At 44.6% G+C, this 19,991-nt stretch overlaps 1 protein-coding gene and 1 pseudogene across 5 annotated transcripts in view; one reads left to right on the top strand and one right to left on the bottom strand.

Moving 5' to 3' along the window:
- Stard13 (StAR related lipid transfer domain containing 13) overlaps positions 1-19,991 on the bottom strand; it is a 264,924-nt gene that overhangs the window by 41,689 nt on the left and 203,244 nt on the right. For all 5 annotated transcript variants that reach the window (XM_036171927.1, XM_036171924.1, XM_036171922.1 and 2 more), the window contains exons 2-3: positions 18,435-18,506; positions 14,091-14,172 (exon numbers count right to left, since the gene is read on the bottom strand). Coding sequence is in view for 3 of the 5 variants with exons in the window: in XM_036171924.1 (XP_036027817.1) it covers positions 14,091-14,172; positions 18,435-18,506 (154 nt within the window). In the remaining 2 variants the exon portion in view is untranslated. The remainder of the gene's footprint in view (positions 1-14,090; positions 14,173-18,434; positions 18,507-19,991) is intronic.
- On the top strand, positions 2,391-2,556 carry LOC118572820 (annotated as a pseudogene).

Below are 19,991 nucleotides of genomic sequence, written 5' to 3'. Positions count from 1 at the left end.
AGCACTGGCTGCTCTTGCAGAGGACCTGGGTTTGATTCCCAGCTCCCACAGGGCAGCTCACAACCATCTGTAACTCCAGTTCTTGGGGAGCCCATACCTTTTTCTGAACTTTAGAGGCACCAAGCATACACATGGTGCATGGCCAAGCATGCTGGCAAAACACCCAGACACAGAAAATAAAATAAATAAATCTTAAAATAGCTGTAAGGAGGGACCAAAGACACAGGACTGCCACACACTGCTGGCAGCGAAGAGTGAAGTGGAGGACTGCCCCCCCCCCCCCCCCCCCCCCCCGCCAGCTCAAGCTTTCCAGTGAAGAACAGCAGTGAAGCTGGGGGAGCGCTGGGGAAAGTAGACCAGCAGCTAGACCAACGCGACAGGATGCTCGGTGGCAACTGGGCCCCAGAAATACAGTCACCCGGCCTTTACACAGGAGCAGAGGCCAGGGAGGAGGTAAAGAGACTCCTTTAACAAATGGTCTTGAAACAGCTAGGCAATCCCATGAAAAGAAGCGACTCTGGACAGACTTTACACTCCTAACACAGACGGACTCAGAATGGAACACAGTCCTAAACGGAAACATACAACTGCAGAATAAAAAGACGAAAATAGGAGACAATTTAGATGGCCTTGAGAATATGGTGACCTTTTGGATTCAACATCAAAGGTGCAGGTGAGTGATCAGATGTTGACACTGCTGCTCATTCAGAGGATGAGATGATAAAGTAGACTGGAAGAAAATATTTATGAAAGATATCTGATGGAGTTTATAAAGTGTACAAAGAACTCTGAAATCTACGGTAAGAAAAGAAATGGCCCAGTTTAAAAATGGTTGAATTACCTTTAGCCGAAAAGAGAGACACAGCAGGAATATTAAATGTTCTCAGTATTGGGCTGGAGAGATGGGTGAGCAGCTAAGAGTCCCTGCTACTGTTCCTGGAGACCTGAGATTGATCAGTTCCCAGCACCCACACTGGGGAGTTCACAACCACCTGTACCTCCAGCTCCATAGGCTCTCACACCATCTTCTGGCCTACAGGTACTGTACTCATGGGCAGGGGCATACACGCATGCGCACACTCACACACAGATAAAAATGAAACAAAGCGCAATTTAAAGGGGTCAGTATCACAAGTTAATTGCAAATTGAAACTACCATGAGCTACCACTATATATTTAAACGATGTTGGTTAGAAAGAGAGTAACAGAAACTCTCAGTCATTGCTGGCGAGGATGGGAAATGGCTCAGGTACCTCCGAACACAGTTGAACGGTTTCTTCCTGCAAAACAACCTTTGGTCCAGCAACCACACTACTTGGTAGTTACCCAAATGGCTTTAAGATTTATTTCCATGTGTAAATTTGCACTTGGTGTTTACGGCCACTCTGGTCATCATTGGTGAGATTTGAAAACAATCAAGATGTCAGGAGAACGGGAAGATGAACTATGATACAACCAGACAGCGGAATGTTGATAATTAGAAATGAGTTATAAAGACACGGATAGCGTGGAGGAAACTTAAGTGGGTATTAAAGGCCAATATGAAAAGGCTGTAAATTGTGATTCTAATTATAAAGCATTGTGGAAGAGTTAAAATTATGGAGATAGCAAAAAGACCAGTGGTTGTCAGAGACTAGAGAGATGGAGGGATGCCTAGGTAGAACAGAGGATTTTTAGGGCAGTGAAGCAGTTGTGTATGCTACAGTGGTGGACGTGTGTCATTACACACCTGTCAAAACCACAGAATTAAGGTAGAGAGAGTGAACTGTAATGCACAATGTGTGCTTTGGAGTGGGACAGACAGCCCACCCTTTGGCAGATGTTGATAGTGGTAGAAATGCACGTCGGTGAGGGCAAGGGGCAAAAGGGGGCACTGGCTTTCTGCTAAAGTTTGTAACGAACCTTAAAGTGCTCTACAAACAGTCAACTGGAAAGGTGTAATTTTTATTATAATTATTAATTTTATTGGTTAGACTTTGAAATTATGAATATAAAGTGGTATGTATTTCTTTTTCAGAGTTTTTTTCTTTGCATGTGTATGTGTGTGCATGTGTATATATATGCTCTCCTGTGTGTGTGTGTGTGTGTGTGTGTGTGTGTGTGTGTGTGTGTTTGTGTTGGCCAAAAGTTAACATTGAGTGTCTTCATTGATTCCAGAGCTCATCAACCCCGTCAGTCCAAATAGCCAGCTTGCTCTAGGGCTCCCCTATCTGTGTGTCCTGTGTGCTAGTGTTACAGAAGGGTAGTCATGCCTACCTAGGATTTACATGGGCACTGTCTCCAGCTCAGTGGTCTGTATGTCTTTTGTTCCTCCAAAGTATGCTAACTAGCTCTTAATCTAATGTGCAAAATTATCATCATTAGAGGCATTTAGAAATGTTGGGTACAATCTCGCTTCTCGGCCTTTTGGCTAAGATCAAGTGCAGTATCTGTTCTTATCAGTTTAATATCTGATACGTCCTCTATCCAAGGACAATATATTAAATGGATTTTTGGAAAAAAAAAAAGAAATGTTGGGTACAATCTCAATCACCTTGTACATAAATCATCCTGACTCCAACAATGGCTTTTAGCTTGTGGGTCGCAACCCCTTTTGGGGTGGTGTGTGTCAAATGACCCTCTCACAGGGGTGCTTAAGACCACCAGAAAACAGATGTTTACATAACAATTCATAACAGTAGTAAAATTACAGTTATGAAGTAACAACAACAATAATTTTGTGGCTGGGGTTATCACAACATGAGAAACTGTATTAAAGGGTCACAGCAGTAGGAAGGTTGAGAATCACCGGTGTAGAGCATTACAGGGAAAAACACATTTAAGGTAGTCTGAAACAGTGTGCTTCTTCATGGCTTGTGATTTCTTTCACATAAAAGGTGAAGCAGACAGTGGCCAACCTTTCTCGGTACACAGACTGGAGGAAGCATACACTGGAGAGGTAGATGACAGAATCGCCTCTCTCAGATTTTGCTCCTGTAGGTGAGAGAATACATCACACACCAGAAATCCTCATTGCTCTCTATCAAAACTGCTATAAAATTCTGGTGTGAGTGAAGCCAACCTTCAGTGAGGACAAATATGTGGTTCTGGTATTTATTTCCATTCATACTTAATCATAAATAATAAGACAAATTCTCAAACGGTCTGGGGTGATGGATTAGTGATTGCCTGACAGGCTGTTTAAGCATGAATGCGAATTTCAATTATAGAACGTATTTCTACAAATAGAGAGCTCTACTGGACTGGAGCCTCTCTTGCGCTTATACCACAATTTATTCTTCTTCTGATTCCTGGAATGCCTAGAAGGACGTTCTATAGTGTTTACACAAGTCTATGGGTGTCTTCAGATCACTGTGATCGTCTTGGCGCAGTCAGGACAACAGAACCCAGAGCACTGACCATGATGCCTTACAAACTGTACCTGGTTTGCCTTCCTGCAGCCAAGCAGAGGTGCAAGACCAAAGCGAGTCAATTGGCTGTGAAGGGGACAGCCTGTCCAACCCAGGACAGACAAGGAGACAGGCCTCTGGGAGGACCGTCTGCATGAGAGAGTGAAACATGAGTGACATCCAGAAGTCAGTCCAATCTCCTTAATTTACTGCTTCTGTCTACTGAGGATTCATTTTTAGTAAAATCCAGAAAGCAGAGGTAAGTGCCATGCTCCTGGCAGTCCTTTCCCGGCTCACTTTCCACTGAAGGAGAAAACCCTGGAGAGAAAATCTGGGTTTAGCTATTAATGCAGACAAAATGGTCTAAGCCTTTCAGGAGAAATGATCACAAAATCTTTTCAATTTGCTGCTGCTGTCATGTCTTATAGATGGGCTAATGCGTCACCAAAGGGGAAGGAAGCGAGTTTATGTTAAGCGTCAAACTTGGGGTTCTACTAGGGAAGTCGGTATGGAGAGAAAAGCTGATATTCATCTATCTGAGGGTGTGTGCTCTGTGCCCCAGGAAGACGCTGAGGATACAGAGATGAGCAGAAGATAGTTCTTATCCTTGAGGCTCTCACAGTCCCATGTGGGCTGCAAGAATGATAAAGAGAGGAAGAAGCAAGTCACTTCCTGAGTGCACCAGACCAAAAAGATAACATGTGAGCAAGACTATGAAGAGCTAAGGAAATTTGCTGCCCAGTCTAGGATAATGGCAGGCAAAGGAAACAGTCATCACATAGGATGAGAGGGTCTAGGGATGTCAGTCTGGAGAGGGAGGCAGGGGCTGGACCATGAGGATGGGAATGAAGGAATTAGGAGCAGTATGTGGACGATGGGGAGATACTGAAGGATGTTATGCTAGGGAATATCACCATCCTTAGACATATACCTAAGGTGGGACAGAGAATGAATTTACAAGGGACAGTCAAGAGATGGCTCGTGAATCTGGATGAGGTCCTGGAGAGATGGCTCAGTAGTCAAGAGCACACACTGCTCTTGCAGAGGCCCCAGGGTCCATTCCCAGTACCCACACAGGTGGTTCATAATGGCATATAATTCAAGTTCTAGGGCATCCAATATTCCCTTCTGGCCTCAGTGGGCACTTGCATGAACTTGGTACACATAAACTCATTCAGGCACACACAAACACATAAATAAAAAGAAAATAAATCATTTGAAATGAAATTTGAAAGAATCTGAATCAGACGTTGCTGCTCTGTTCATAAAGCCAAAAATTGGAAGCAGTCTAGACGTCCATCAATGGAAGAATGGCTAAAAAAATGCTGTACATTTACACAGTAGAATATTACCCAGCCATTAAAAAAAGAATTATGAAATTCACAGATAAATGTATAGAGCTAGCAAAAAAAAAAAATCATCTTGAGTGAGGTAATCCAGACCAAAAAGGCAAATATGGTAAGTGTTCAATTATAAGTGGATGTTAGCTGTTAAGTCTTTGATAAATAGGCTGCAATCTGTATAAATACAGTGGTTAGGTACAGAGTGAAGTACGGGAGGGGAGGGATGGATCACCCTAGGAAAGATGAATAGAATAGATAATTCTGGATGGGAGGGTTGGGGGGACTGGGAAGCTCAAAGTCGGAGGGGAAAGGCTAAGGGAGAAAATACGGGAAGGGACAGCTAAATTGAAGAACTATTTGAGGGTTGTATGGAAATCTACTACAGTAGAGGCTTCTTAAAACGTACATATGAGAAAGAAATCTAAATGGAATCAACAAATAATGAGGAAGACAAAACCCTAAGTCACCAAGTGAAACCTCCATTTCTGGGAGTAGGTTCTGTCTAATTGAATTGTTGGCTAAAGGGACCCCATGGGGAGCCCCAAACAGGCTATTGCCAAGGCTCTCGGTTTATCTCCAAAAACTGAGAGTAAAGCCCTATTGCTGAAGACACCACCTACATAACTCATTGAACCCAGAGATGTCAAGCTGGTGCCTATCTAGAGTCAATTAGTGGTCATGGTCCTGGAAGGAACTCTGCACACCACCAGAGGAGAAAGGTAAACCCAGCTACAAACCCTGTGGTCTACAGTGGTGACCTGCACGCAAGATATGTTAGCGCAGTAGTGGCACAGAGCTTGTGGGAGTCACCAACCACTCTCTGATTGGATTTAAGACCCACTTCATGGGATGGACCCATACCTGACAGTTCTTGGGTAATCAAGAACCTGAGGCTAGAGGGCCAAGGGCCCAGGGGAAAACCAAATGCTACTGTTTTGCTAAGGGAGTGAAGCAACAGAATGACTCCTAATGACATTCTGCTGTACTTATAGATCAGTGTCTCACTCAGTCATCGTCAGAGAAGCTTCCTCCTGCAGCAGATGGGAACAAATGCAGAGACCCACAGCTGGAAAATGTGCAGGTATGAGAGACCTTGGAATACTCAGTCCTAAATGGGATGTCTCCATCAAATCCCTCCTCTCAGGGCTCAGAGAACCCTGTGGAAGATGAGGTGGAAAGTTGTAAGAGCTGGAGGGGATGGAGAACACCCAGGAAACAAGGCCTTCCACACACACATGAGGACCAATGCACACACTGTGGCTGCATGCACAAGGCCCACACATGTCAGAACCAAATAAACTCTCAGGGCTGAGAGGGGCACGTAGGCACTAGCTTCCATCTCTAATTGATAACTTCTTGCAAATGAAAAATTGGTTTTCTCCCGAGAAGTTGCAAACCACATTGAAGGGCAGGTCCAATGTCCATCCAGCAGTAGATGGCCACCATAAAACAAACTCAATGTTTTTATGGAGTTTTTTTTATTTTTTGGACTCACAATGCTTTGTCTGTGCTTTTTTTTTACTTTATAAATCTTTTGCTTATACATTATGGTTATGTTTTTATATATTATGTGTTGTGTTTTTATGTTGTATGGGAACATATATGTCTCTGCATCTATATGTTTCTTTTTTTAAATAAAATAATTTTTTTATTTAAACATTTTTCTTTCCTTTTACATACCAACCCCTGTTCCCCCTCCCTCCTCTTCTTCTGCTCCTCCCCATCTATCCTCACCCCCACATCCCCTCCTCATAGAGGGTAAGGCCTCCCTTGGGTAGTCAGCACAGGCTGGCATACCAAGTTGGGACCGGACCTAGCCTCTCCCCCCTGCATAAAGGCGGAGTAAGGCATCGCACCACAGGGAATGGGCTCTAAAAAGCCAGTTCATAAGTCCTGGTCCCATTGCCGGGGACCCACAAACACATCAGTATGTGTTTCTTGTGCTTTTTCTTTGGCTCCTTTTCTTCTGTTTGCTTTGTCCTATTCTGGTTTGGTTTATTCTATTCTATTCTATTCTATTCTATTCTATTCTATTCTATTCTATTCTAATTCTTATTATTTTCTAGGTGCCTGTTGGTATTCTTCTGAAAGAAAGGGTGTGAATTTGGGTGGGTGGGGAGTTGGGGACAATCTGGTAGGAGTTAGGGGAGGGGAAACCGTAATCAGAATAGATTGTACGAATAGAACAATTTTCAATGAAAGAGAAGAGAAATCTGAACGAGAGGCGGCAGAGTGGTAAAGAGAGAGCATCGGGGTGTCTATGTGAGGGTAGGATGTGATGATCGGCTCATATGGAAGAGAGGAAGGCAAAGAGAGGCCAAGTCTCAGATTTCAGGTTTTTGTGAATGGGCTGTCAATAAATATGAAATATGGAAGTCAGTGGGGAGGGGGATATGAGGAAGATGATGAGCTCTGGTCTGCATATGTTAAAATTTAGGGTCTTTGTGACATCCAGACCCACTTGAGAGTGAGTGGAATACAGAATGGAGTAGACCCTCTATATCTTTGGGAGACTGGTTCCAGGAGTTCTGGCAGACACCAAAGTCCTCTGATGCTCAAATCCCTCATGGAACATGGCACAGCATTGGTATATAATCTCTTATATCCTCTCCTATAATTAAAATCACTCCTGAGTTATTTACAGTACTTAACACAATGTAAACATCATGTAAGTGGTCGTTTTAAGTTTAATGTGAGGTTGGTTGAATACAGGGATGATGACCCCATGGATATCAAGGGCTGACTATAACAAGGCAGAAGCAAGCAAGCTGGGGAAAGAAATTCAGAACCAGTGGTTAGGACTTGGGGCCAAGGTAGGAAGGCAGCCTCAGGAAGGTGAAAGTCAGTGTAGATCAGTGGGGACCAGCTGAAGGTGCCGCCTTAAAAGCCGAAGAACTTGCACTCAGGAAAGGAGGAAGCAGTTGGTTAACTGTGTCAAGTATGTACGAAAGAACCAATGGTCTGAAGCTTCACATTCCTTTGGTAAAGTTAGTGGCATGGAGCTAGAAAGTCCCTCAGAGCTCCGAGGACAGTGGTCAGGAGGGGAGGCAGAACGAGAGGATGCTGGGGTGAGGGACGACGGCCAGACTGAGGCCTTGCCTTGGCGGCAGGAGGAAGGCCATGGTGGAGGCAGAGCAGCAGGGTCAGTGTAAGGGGCAGAAGCCTGGGGACACTCACAGGCAGTCTGTTCCTCCCTTAGCAACCGTAGGAAAACAGTAGGTCCTTTCCTTCCTCATACTTTAGGCTCATTTTTTGACATTTCCACGGCCAGACCTCAGATGGGTCACAGGGTCTCCTACAGTGATTTAACGGCTGGTTTCCTGTGATATTTTTTATTTTCCTGCCAAAGGCATGGGAGGAATTGCAAAGCAGAGATGGGCGGTCATCTCTTCCAGACCATTCTGATTTCATTCCAATGGCCTGACCTTCTTACCCTTGGCTCCTGTCAGGGCGGTGGATGGAACCCTGTCAGCCAAGGAGCGTCCTGGGTGGGAACTTCAAAGACATTCAAAGCCAGTGAAGATGTGCTCCTGACCCAGGGTCATGGGGGCTCCTCCATGTGCTGAGGCCCCAGGGCGTGGGAAAGGACTTGGTGCTGAGAGTCCGGTAAACATAGATTTCGGGGAATGGAGTGGACGCTCCACGCCAAATACACAACTCTACTACTTAATTCCCAAGACTCGAGCGTGTTCAAAAGTCACAGGCCATCATAGAAGGCTTCATGGTGTCTGGGTGTGATAAGGGCATTAGAAATATCGTCTAAAGTAAGCAAATGACTGTCACCCTGCCGCCATGGAGACAGACAAGGAAGGCCGTGCCTCCCTCTGCTTTCCCTTTGGATGTTCCACCAAGTGCTTGGAGCGGGAGAAATCACCCCTGTGCTAGTACTTAAATCCAGGAACTGCCTCTGGACATTGGCTGAGGTATGGGAGGAAAGCAGGGTCAAAGGTCACCTATGCAAAAAAAAAGAGTACAGGCTGTGTTGTACGAAAGTGATGAGTGTGTGTGTGTGTGTGTGTGTGTGTGTGTGTGTGACATAATCAGCTTGCACAAAGGCAGTTATTATTATCATTTTATTTTATGTGTATGGGTGTTTTACATGTAGTCTGTACCACTTGTGTATCTGGCACCTAGGGAGGCCAGAAGAGGGTCCAACTGGAGTGACAGTTGGAAGCCACCATGTAGGTGCCTCGGTCCTCTAAAGACTAGGAAGCACTCTGAACCACTGATCCATCTCCCTAGTACCCGCTATGGTAGGTGGTATTATTATTATTATTATTATTATTATTATTATCACTATTATTAGGTTTTTCGAGACAGGGTTTCTTTGTGTAGTTTTGGTACCTGTCCTGGAACTCACTCTGTAGATCAGGCTGGCCTCAAACTCACAGAGATCTGCCTGGCTCTGCCTCCCGAGTGCTGGGATTAAAGGCATGTGCTACCACCATCACCCGGCAAAAGGTATTTTTAAAGGGAAAAGATTTACATTCTTTTCATGGAGACTGTCATTGTTTAATATTAACAATGTGAACGCACTCAAATCAAACGGGTGTGTGCAGCAGTGCACTGTAACACCCTTCTCTCTGCATCTTCCCATTGCTGTTCCTTGCTTCTGGAGACTATTCTCCACTTCTCATCCTTTTAAACACACGGGGAAAGCGGCACTGGGTAGTATAACCCACTTTAAGGTCATGTTTGAGCATCCAGGCCTAAGTCTGCACCCAAGCTGCAGTGAATCCTTCAGCCCAACAGTGAGGATGGAGCATCTCACCTCCCCAGAGCTGTGATTTGCCTCAAAGGACAAACTTGGCAAGCTCTTTTGACACCTTTCCTGTCCTCAAGGTGTCCCATAGAGTTGAATTCCAACCAGCTCACTTAGACAACTGGATTTGCAATGAGCTTTTCATGACTTTCCAGTCTCAGTTCAGTCACAAGCAGGAAAACAGAACTCTAATGGTGACTTCTGTGTACTGGAAACGGAGCTCTTCCAGCCTGCCAGCAGGCAGCAGTCATCCTCACGGAGTCTGCTGGACACAGCCCTCTCTGCCAGCATTGCTGCAGTCACACAGAAAGAACTCAGCTGCTGTCGGGGGGGGGGGGGGGGGGCTCCCATTTTCAGCAGAGGTAGAAAACCTGCCTGGTTTCTGGGGACTAAACCCGAGAACCACAAAACAGCAAGAGGTAGACAGCTGTACACCCACCCTGCTTCCTCTGCGCAGTCTCCTCCTCAGCAGGATCTGTGTTTTTACGCTTCCCTGTTCAACAGGTCTCCAGGAAATGGATCTGAGACATGACCTGCTTGTCTACACAGGTGAGTAACACCCCTGTGGTGAATACCCCTTTGCAGGCCACTCTAGCTCTCCTGCCTGCCTCTGTCTCCCTGGAAGGAGTTCCCTTTCACTGACTCCCTTCACCGTTCTGCAGGGCCTCAGCATTTCGAGCAAGCATGAGAACTGTACAGCTCAAAAAGGTTGAAAAATAAAGCAGAGGGGCAGGCAAGACGGTGCCTACCAGGTATAGGTGCCTGATGCCAAGCCCGAGGGCCCAAGTTCAATTCCCAAGACCCATGTAGTGGGAGGAGAGAAGCAACTCCTGAAATGTGTTCCTTGGTTATACGTGCACACTGTGGTGCCCCTGTCACACAACAAACAAATAAACAAATAAATAAACATGCAATTTCAAAAATCAAAAAGGAGTAGAAAATTCATTATCTCTGTGAATATAGTGCATAAAAGGAGGAAAAAAGTATTTCACCTCTTACTGTTCACTTGGCACTAATCAAGACTCACCCTCTGAGCAGGCAAGTTTCTAATTAACTGCTCATTAATCTCAAAGTTTTAAGAGCACCACCATTCTCCTCTGGTGGGAGACCTGCTGCTTTCTGCTGCTCACAAGGCAGGAAATCTGGACTGTGTGGAACTCACAGCAAAGAAAAGCAATCCCCTGCCCTTGTTGCTTTTCAGCTAGCCACCTCTGGCTGTCAACCTACTCCTCGCTTCCTTTGATCCACCCAGGGTGTGTGACTCTTCCTCCGGCCTCCATTCTACCCACAGCTCCTGCACCCTGAGAACCGAAGTTCATATACCTCCAGCCAAATGCTTCCTCACGAGAATGAATACAACGGCTTAGAAGATCTTACAGGATATAAAAAAAAAAAAGGTATAAAAATGACATTCTAGTAATAAAAAACTGGATGTAAAAATAATAGCACATACGGAATGATGTACTCTTAGGTATCATCAAGACCATTTCCTGTGCTGTGAATTACAGTTTGCTGTTGTAAACATCAGGAGACCAAAACACGTACTGATTACTAATCCACACATATGTTTAGGGCCAGAGAGATGGCTCAAGGGGGCAAAGGCACTTGCCACCGAGGGCGACGGCCTGAATTCAATCCCCAGGAGGCGGGATAAAGAACTAACTCCTGCAAGTGGACAACGTGTGGCACACATGTCATAGTCACACACATCACACACAAAAGTACACAGGCACGGTCAAAGTGACTTGATGAAGGATGTCAGTCCAGGCCTTTCAACAGGTAGTTGAAACAATTAGACGTTGAAATGCAATGAATGAATCTTGGCCCAGGCCTCGTACTTACTAAGATAAACTCAAATTCAAACTGCATAGGGTAATGTCCTTGTGACCTTATTTAAGGAAAGACATTTTTAGAAACACTCTTAAAATGTGGACAAAATAAATTTGGCTAGAAAAAAAAAAAAAAAAAAAAAAAAAAACAACCAACCTTCATTCTGTGACATTGCAAAGAGGATTTCTAGGCTGGCAGGAAACACTGACAAAATGCGTTGTCCGAGGAAAGAGGTATTTATAACAACAACAACAACAACAACAACAACATCTCCCAAGCTCAACAATAAACATCATTCAGTTAGAAATGAGAAAAAGATTGAATAGATATTTTGCAGGAAAAGATAAGGTTGGCAAAAGATGGAAAGATGTGTGATTTTACTGGTCACTAAGAAAATGCACATTAAAAGTCACAACACAGTATTAGATAGACAACTGTTAAATGTCCATGAGCAAAACAAAAACATACTAACAAAAGACCACGTAACTGGATCCCTCATGTGTTGTTGGGGATACAAAATAAGAGGGTTACTTGAAGTGGTTATTGCCTCTTTATAAGGTTAAAACAGACTTGTCATGAGCCCCACAGCCCCATTAAGATTTTAGTGAAAGAAAAATACATTTATGCTTAAACAAAACCATGCATATCAATGTTCAAGTGTCACATTGGTACCCTGAAGTCTGTTCGTACAATGGAAAGGAATATATTTTTGAAACGGAAAGTAACAGGAGTTAATCTTAAGAACACTGCACCAAGGGAAAGGAGCCAGGCAAAACAGCCGTATACTGTCCCGTGCCACATCTGTGATGTTCTGATAGAGACAAAACTGCAGGCACCAAAAACACATCTGTAGTTGCCAGGGTTTGGGAGCAGGGTGGGCATGAAGGATGCAGAGGAAGTGGGGCCTTCAGGGGCAGCGGATGGAGCTTCTCCAAACCTTGATTACATGCTAGTTCCAGTCCATTTTGAATATATACATATGTGTGTATATATATGTATAAACATAATGCTACAAGTCATTTTACAGAAAACAAATTTAGAAGACTTAATAGAAAAAGACAGTATAATTTTAAAAATAGGAATTTTTTTTTTATGTCAGCCAACAGGAATGTATATGTATGCAACACTGAAAGGAAAAGAAGCCTGAGGTACTAACTGGATTGTACTGTGTGGAATGAGCGTTTGTCAGAAGGTCTGTTCATGCTTCAGGTGTTCCTTCTGGAAGGAGAAGAGGAAATGCTCTTCCATGTCAGAGCTTTTGAAGGATCCCAAGGAAATCATCCGTTCACCTCACAGAGGTGAGAGCTTATTTGTTTTCTAGCCTAAATGGCCTGTATCCATTTAGATCTATGACTTGACTGTGTGTGTGGTGTGTGTGCGCGTGTGCGTGCGCGTGTGCGTGTGCGTGTGCGTGTGCGTGTGTGTGTGTGTGTGTGTGTGTGTGTCCACGCCACAGCACATGTATGGATGTCAGAGGACAACTTTTGGAAGTTGGTTCTCTCCTCCCACCATGTGGGTCCCAGGAATGCAACTCTGGTAGTTATGCTTGGCAGCAAGGGCATTCAAACCGTTGAGCCAACCAGTTCCCATGTTTATGATTCAAAGAGTTCTTTTCTCTTTTAACTGACAGGATTGATGCATCCAACTGCAAGCAGATACACAGTATTGTCTTTGTGAATAGCAGAGACTAGTCATTAACACAAATCTTCTTTTTCGTCATTTAGGAAACAGGGAGTGAGCAACTCTGAACAAAAAAACAGATATCGGGGAATCTGAGAAGCCTAAGATTATTTTCGCTATGCTCATCATTAACTTCCTCTTAAACACTCATATTTATCAAACGATGGAAAGAGCAGTGGACTGAGGGTCACCAGTATGGGATTTCCAAGTCCTCTCTTCGTTTCCTGAAGAGTGATAATGTATCACAGCTGACACCTACCCCAGCTCTGATTTCTTTCCAGAGTGTTAGCAGGAGACCGCAACGTTCTACAGACACTGTTAACTTTTCATGTTTGTCTAAGAATATAGATTCCACTGTCTTTTCAAAATTATTGACCAAAGTTCTATGGTTTCTTATTTGTTCTTTTGCTCACACCTCATCTCTCCACCTGGGCTTCTCCCACTACTCTGGGAGGTGTGTGTGTGTGTGTTGGGGAGGGGATCCTTCACACAGACATCTTTGCTTTATTATGTGAGGAATCCTCTAAAGAGGATTCCTCACATAATAAAAATTGAAATATGTCAGTCTGCCACTGGGTTTACACGGCTTTACCTGTTCCAGTTCAAAGAAATAATCACTTTAGATATGTAAAACAAGCTTAGGTCCAGTTGAACATACACAAAGCATGTCTCAGACTCTGCCCTGACATCGCTTGTGATGGCTGCCCACCCCGACTCCTTCCCCACCTCATCTGTGCTGCCTAGTCACTTGCTCTGATCCTCAGTTTACGTTTCTGAAATGGCATTTCACATACCCTGAAACACCCGGCCCCCTCTTCCTCTTCTTCCCTCTTCTGTCTTCTCCTCGCTCCTCCCCTCCCTCTCTCTTTCTCCTAATCTAATGTCTAAAGCTCCCTATTCGGGCGTAAACTCTACAGAAATAGGAACTGGGCATGCTCAGGTTACCAGGACCTACATCTGGGGACAGTGGCCACACGGTGACTATTTCCTTAGTCGCTAAACTCGACCTTCAACTTCCCACTACCCAAATGGAGACAGACCAAGGCAAGCAACAAAAGTCAAAGGTGCTTCACTCATCCGACTTACCTGCAGAGAGGTTCTACAAGGTCCCTTTCGAGAAAATCATGGTCTTTTTTGACAGCCACAATGTTGATGGGAAACTGTGAATCTAGGAGGGAAGGGAAGGCAGAGCTTAATGCCCTTTGCTGTATTTGAACGCAGGCCAATGCGCTCAGGCCACCATGTTCTGCACAAATCCCCGACCTCAACCACAGCTACAGCCTATTACGATTGCTGATGGCATTTAAAAATAGCACACGATTTTATTTTTATCACAGAAAATGCTTTTGAGAGTACAGTGTAAGTACAAAATATGAAAACAAGCACCCGACCTTGGCCACGATTAAATGCTAAGTGCCCTTAGTGTCTGTCCTTATCAGACACCCTCAGGTGGAGGTGGGGAAGAGCATCAACATTATTTCCATTCACCAAGCACTGCTACAGACTTAGGATTTCATAGAATTCTCAGTTTGGAAGACTTTTTTTCCCCTTCACAAAAAACATTTCCCCAAATACCTCAAGTTCAATGGTCTCAGATTTTCTTTTCCTTCCTCCCTTCCCTGCTCCTTCCCCTCAAACTTCCTTCCTCCCCCCTTTCCTTCCTCTCTCTCTCTCTCTCTCTCTCTCTCTCTCTCTCTCTCTCTCTCTCTCTTTTTTTTTGGTTTTTCCAGACAGGGTTTCTCTGTGTAGCTTTGCGCCTTTCCTGGAACTCACTTTGTAGCCCAGGCTGGCCTCGAACTCACAGAGATCCGCCTGCCTCTGCCTCCCGAGTGCTGGGTAAAGGCATGTGCTGCCACCGCCCGGCTATTCCCTCTCCTTTTTGGTAGCAAAGTTTGCAGTCATCTTGAGTTTCCTACTGATGCTACAGGAGAAGAGACCTCCAACTCCATGACTATTCCTCAAAATAGGACTCATACCAACTGGGCGGTTACTATCAATATCCAGAATATGGCTTTAATTTTAGGTGCCTCTATTACACAGGAAAACCTCTGGGTATTACTTGGCATAAACAGGCAAGGTCAAATCTAAAGTCAGTTCACTGTGACTGCCACGCCTTCCTATTTTTCACTTCCCATACCTTCTGATTATAGTTATAATAAAGCTAATGTTTCTAACCTCCCTCTGAATTGGAAGCAGATGCTACTCCTCCCCCCATTCTGGGGACACATCTTTGCCTCTTTAGAGCATGGGCCACACAGTAAAAAATTAGACATTATCAGTTTGCTGATGTATTTACTTGGCCTGACAAATTCCAATTTGAAGACATAATCACTTGGTTAAAAAAAAAAATCCAGTCAAGTTAGATGAAAAAGTATTTCAGAGTGACTGAATCCTTCCTGGTCCCCAAATGAACACCACCTCACTCTCCTGGCAAATGAGGGTACATCACACTGAGAAGCACAGACACGAGAGCCCAGGGTCGCTAGTTTTAAGTCCTGACTACTTCCTTGCTATGTTTCTCTGGGCAAAACCCTGTTCCTCAACTGTACAATATCACAGTCATGGTGGCTACTCTATGGTGGAAGTGTGAATACTGGTTTTTGAATAATAGCAGCCACAGAGAAAGCTTTGTTCCCATTATGTTTATGCAACATTTATGGATTAGACACAGTCTGGCTTGTGCATGTTTCTGAGCTAACAGCACATCTTAGATAATTATGGACTGCTCACATTTAAATCTCATAGTAGCTGTGGCATGTACATTATAGTGTATATATTTATATGTAATACTCATCAAGAATTAAAAGGCTGGCATTTCACTTAGGGAGAGTGAGCTGCTCATTGCTGTTTTTCTTTGGACACAAACCTAGACATGTTTAGGAAGAGAGAATCTGAATTGAGAAAATTCCTCCATTGTATTGGCCTGAAAGCAAATCTGTGGGCTATTATCTTGACTAGTGATTAATGGAGGAGGGCCTCACTCACTGTGGGTGGTGCCATCCCTGGGCTGGTGGTCCTGGGTTCTATAAGAAGATGAATTGAGCAAGCCATGATGAGCAAGCCAGTAAGCAGCACCCCTGCGTGGGCTCTGCATCAGCTCCTGTCTCCAGGTTCCTGCCTTGAGTTCCTGTCCTGACTTCCCTCAGTGGTGGGTGTGACCTGAGAGTTATAATATGAAATAAACCCTTTTCTCCTTATTTTGGTCATGGTGTTTGTCACAACAGAAACTCTAACTAGGACAGAGTCACTTAACATTCTGGGCTTTTCCTTCCTAATTAGTAAATTGCTGGGAGAGAGTAGGAGGCGGGAATAGCTACATTTAAATATAGGAACTATAGGAGTCCATGCCTCCCTTCCTCCCTCCCTCCCTCCCTCCCTCCCTCCCTCCCTCCCTCCTTCCCTCCCTCCCTCCTTCCTTCCTTCCTTTCCCCCTCGTCTAAAAGGCTCTGTAGGACCCCATGGAAACATTTTTATCAGAGATTTTAAGCTTCAAACTACATTCCAACATTAACTCTCCTTTGTCCTTACAGAATTTAAATGAACAAAGTAGAAAATAAAAACCTTTTTTTTTTTTTGTTTTTTTTGGTTTTGGTTTTGGTTTTTGGAGACAGGTTTTCTCTGTGTAGCTTTGCGCCTTTCCTGGAACTCGCTCTGTAGCCGAGGCTGGCCTTGAACTCACAGAGATCCACCTGTCTCTGCCTCCCGAGTGCTGGGATTAAAGGCATGAGCCACCACCGCCTGGCCCTTTTGGTTTTTAATATAAAATTGAGGTTTTGGATGAAAGGACAGGAGCCTTCTATAAGTAAACATTTATTTTGTTGGATCTATCCAGCCTGCACCGCATTTGTTCCATCAGGAAGGGAAGCTGCCTCGGTTCATGCTCTAGGCATCCTCTCTCCAGCTCTCAGACCCGCTCTGCTCTCTCCTACTTTGCTGGATGCTCTGAGACTCACTGGGAGAGCTGATGGCATCCAAAGAGATGCACACTCTCTGCCTTCCTTTTTGCTGAGTCAATGGGAAGCCATGCTTACAATGCAAGAGGGATCCACTGGCTCTGCCCATGGCCAGCTGTGTGCTCCCCCCAGGGAAACGAATGAGGTTCTTCTTTTCTGGGCTCTGGCATCATCCCCCTGTGGTAGTGACACCGCCAATAACTATAAGCTCTTGGCTCCTCCTTTGTGTATATCTTATCGACAGTTTTGTAATAAATACCAGTAGCTCTAATTTTCCACAGATGGTCTCGTGTGCCATGTGCTCATTACTGGACTCGACTACTTTATGATATATATAGACAATCTACAAAACATCGAAGATTTGATGGTGACCTTAGACATCAGTAAGATACGGATAAATGAAAATGGTGGTTAATGAGAATGTCCCCATAGGCTCATCGTGTTTGATCACTTAATCCCTAGTTGGTAGAACAGCTTGGACAAGGATTAGGGAGTATGGCTTTGTTGGAGGAGGGGTGTCCCTAGGGGTGGGCTTTGAGATTTCAGAAGCCCATGTCATTCCCAGCATTTACCCTTCCTGCCTCTTGCTTGTGGATCAGATGTAAGTTCTGAGCTACTGCTTCAGCACTATGTCTGCCAGTTGCTGTGCTCCTCATCGTGGTGGTCATGGACTCTGACTCTCTGAATCTGTAAGCCCCAAATAACCCCTTTTCTTCTATAAGTTGCCTTGGTCATGGTGTTTTATCACAGAAATAGAAAAGTAACTAAGTCAATAAATTTATTAACTATTAATTAAAGAATCAAGAACCAGAAGTATAACGCTGGCAAGAAAAGCCACTTCCCCAAAAACTCAGGAGACTGACATCTGGTCCATAACATTTTTTTTTCTTTTCTTTTTTTTTTTGTTTTTTGTTTTTTGTTTTTGTTTTTTGAGACAGGGTTTCTCTGTAGCTTTTTGGAGCCTGTCCTGGACTAGCTCTGTAGACTAGGCTGGCTTCGAACTCACAGAGATCCACCTGCCTCTGCCTCCTGAGTGCTGGGATTACAGGCGTGCACCGCCACCTCCTGGCCCATAACATTTTTAAAATGTAAAATAAGCATAAAGAAGGGCTATCCCCAAACAAATAGTTTAGAGACATCTAAGAAGCTTACTAACAACAAATTCATTGCAATCTCAAGACAACTGAGCCCAATGAAGATAAAACAAGGAACTGATCGGCAAAGTAAGTTGAGGCAGACACTGGAAAGAACTTGAAGAGCTGGGTGGGCATCTGCAGGGGGGAGAAGAGAGGGGAGCGTGAACGGGAGGGCTGTTATTTCCAGATGTGCCAGAATGAGCTTGGGGCTGCCAAGGCTGAGGGAGGAAGGAAGCAAAGCCACCGTGCGTCAGAGCAATGACAGAAAGCACCAGGCAGGGTCCTCATGGTTCGTCCTGAGCTTACTCTCTTCCCAAAGAAGGAGGGGAAGGCTCACATACCTTCATACAGCTGAGCATACTGTGGAAACCCGGCAGCTCGCAGCCAGTCACATGCTTCCTTTGCCTCGATTTCTGAAAAATACAAGAAAAAGAACATTGTGAGTCCGACAGCCACACCCCGGTTCTGCTGGTGTGCTCTTGAGAGTCATCACGAGATAAAGCGTCTCCTGGGTTGTCTCGTGTAAGTTGGCCTACCCAGAAGGGAGGGTGTACAGCACGTCCAGGCCACTCAAGGTGCTTGCTGTGTTGTCTGCTCAGAATATCTCTGTACAGCCGTGGTTCACAGAACGACAAGCACAGGAGGCAGAGCACAAAGGCTGAATGTCCTCCAGGGGAAAACACCGTATTTAAGCACCAAGGAACTAGGTGATGCGGGAGGAGAAGAAAGACTTATTATAATAATAATCATAATCCTCTTTTTAATGGACCTTTTAAACCTTCCAAGATAAGCCCGAGATTATTTATTCAACCTTGCTTTACTCTTTCACTCAAGATTAAAAACAACAACAACAAAAAACAACCACAAGCGCAGTCCATTTTCCCACGAATGAAGGCATTACAAAAATCCACTTTCACCGATGGTTTTAATTCCCAATACATCGCATGAAGATGTTCATTGGTCAAGCCTATTGGAACAACTTCAAACTCAGAGTGCAGAGGAGAAAAGGATACTGAGACCCGAGTCTCATGGAGCAGCCAGAACCGAGAAGGCCACACCCCAGAGGCCGCCTGGTCCTTTGGGTGACCGATTGTGGGGTGGATATACCAGCTGCCCATGAAGACAACCTCCCTGAGGGAGTCTGTGGAGTGAGATGGGAGGAGCGACAGCGTGTAAACCAGGTCGTTCTCTGACCTCGTGAATTGTGGGTGATTTCGCAACCACCATGCTGTTAGATAAACATCAGCCCAGGGAAAAGAAGTTCATCTGGCGGGAGTTCAGTTTCTTCTCCAAATAGAAGTAAAAGCCCAGGGAAAGGTCCTCACCGAAGATCTCCTCAGCCCCTGGGATGCTCAGTCGGTGTGTTTCCATCCCCCCGGGTGCTTGTTCCTCTGTAGCCAAAACACACACACACACACACACACACACACACACACACACACACACACACCAATGATCTACATGAGCATGGGCTGCAGACCTGAGACTGTACGCCCTTTCTAATAAAATCTCAGCATCTGTCCAGCATGTTCGATATGACACAGACATTTACTGTATATTAAAACAAACCAAAGAGCAGATCTTAGCTCTCAAAGACACACAAAAGTAAAACCTTCAGGGAGGCAGAGCTTCCTTTAGTATCCCCAATCTGCTGCCACTCCAGGAATAGAGAACTTCCGAGTTCTGGTCTTTGTAGCATTGAGGGGTTTCTGCTAATTCTGACCAGCATGGATTTCACATTCACATCAAGTTTCAGGCTGCATATCTACCGCCTGCTTCACTACGACACTGAGTGTTGAAATGAGAAAATAGCTGATTTCCGGACAGGCTTTAAGTTCAGTTAGGTGTTGGTAAGGAATCAAAGAACTCTGTATTTTCTAGTGAATCACACCAATTAT

Source organism: Onychomys torridus, chromosome 22, assembly GCF_903995425.1.
Source record: "Onychomys torridus chromosome 22, mOncTor1.1, whole genome shotgun sequence".
Classification (NCBI taxonomy): domain Eukaryota; kingdom Metazoa; phylum Chordata; class Mammalia; order Rodentia; family Cricetidae; genus Onychomys; species Onychomys torridus.
Note: the sequence above shows the minus strand (reverse complement) of the source record. Positions and strands in the feature narration are given on the sequence as shown.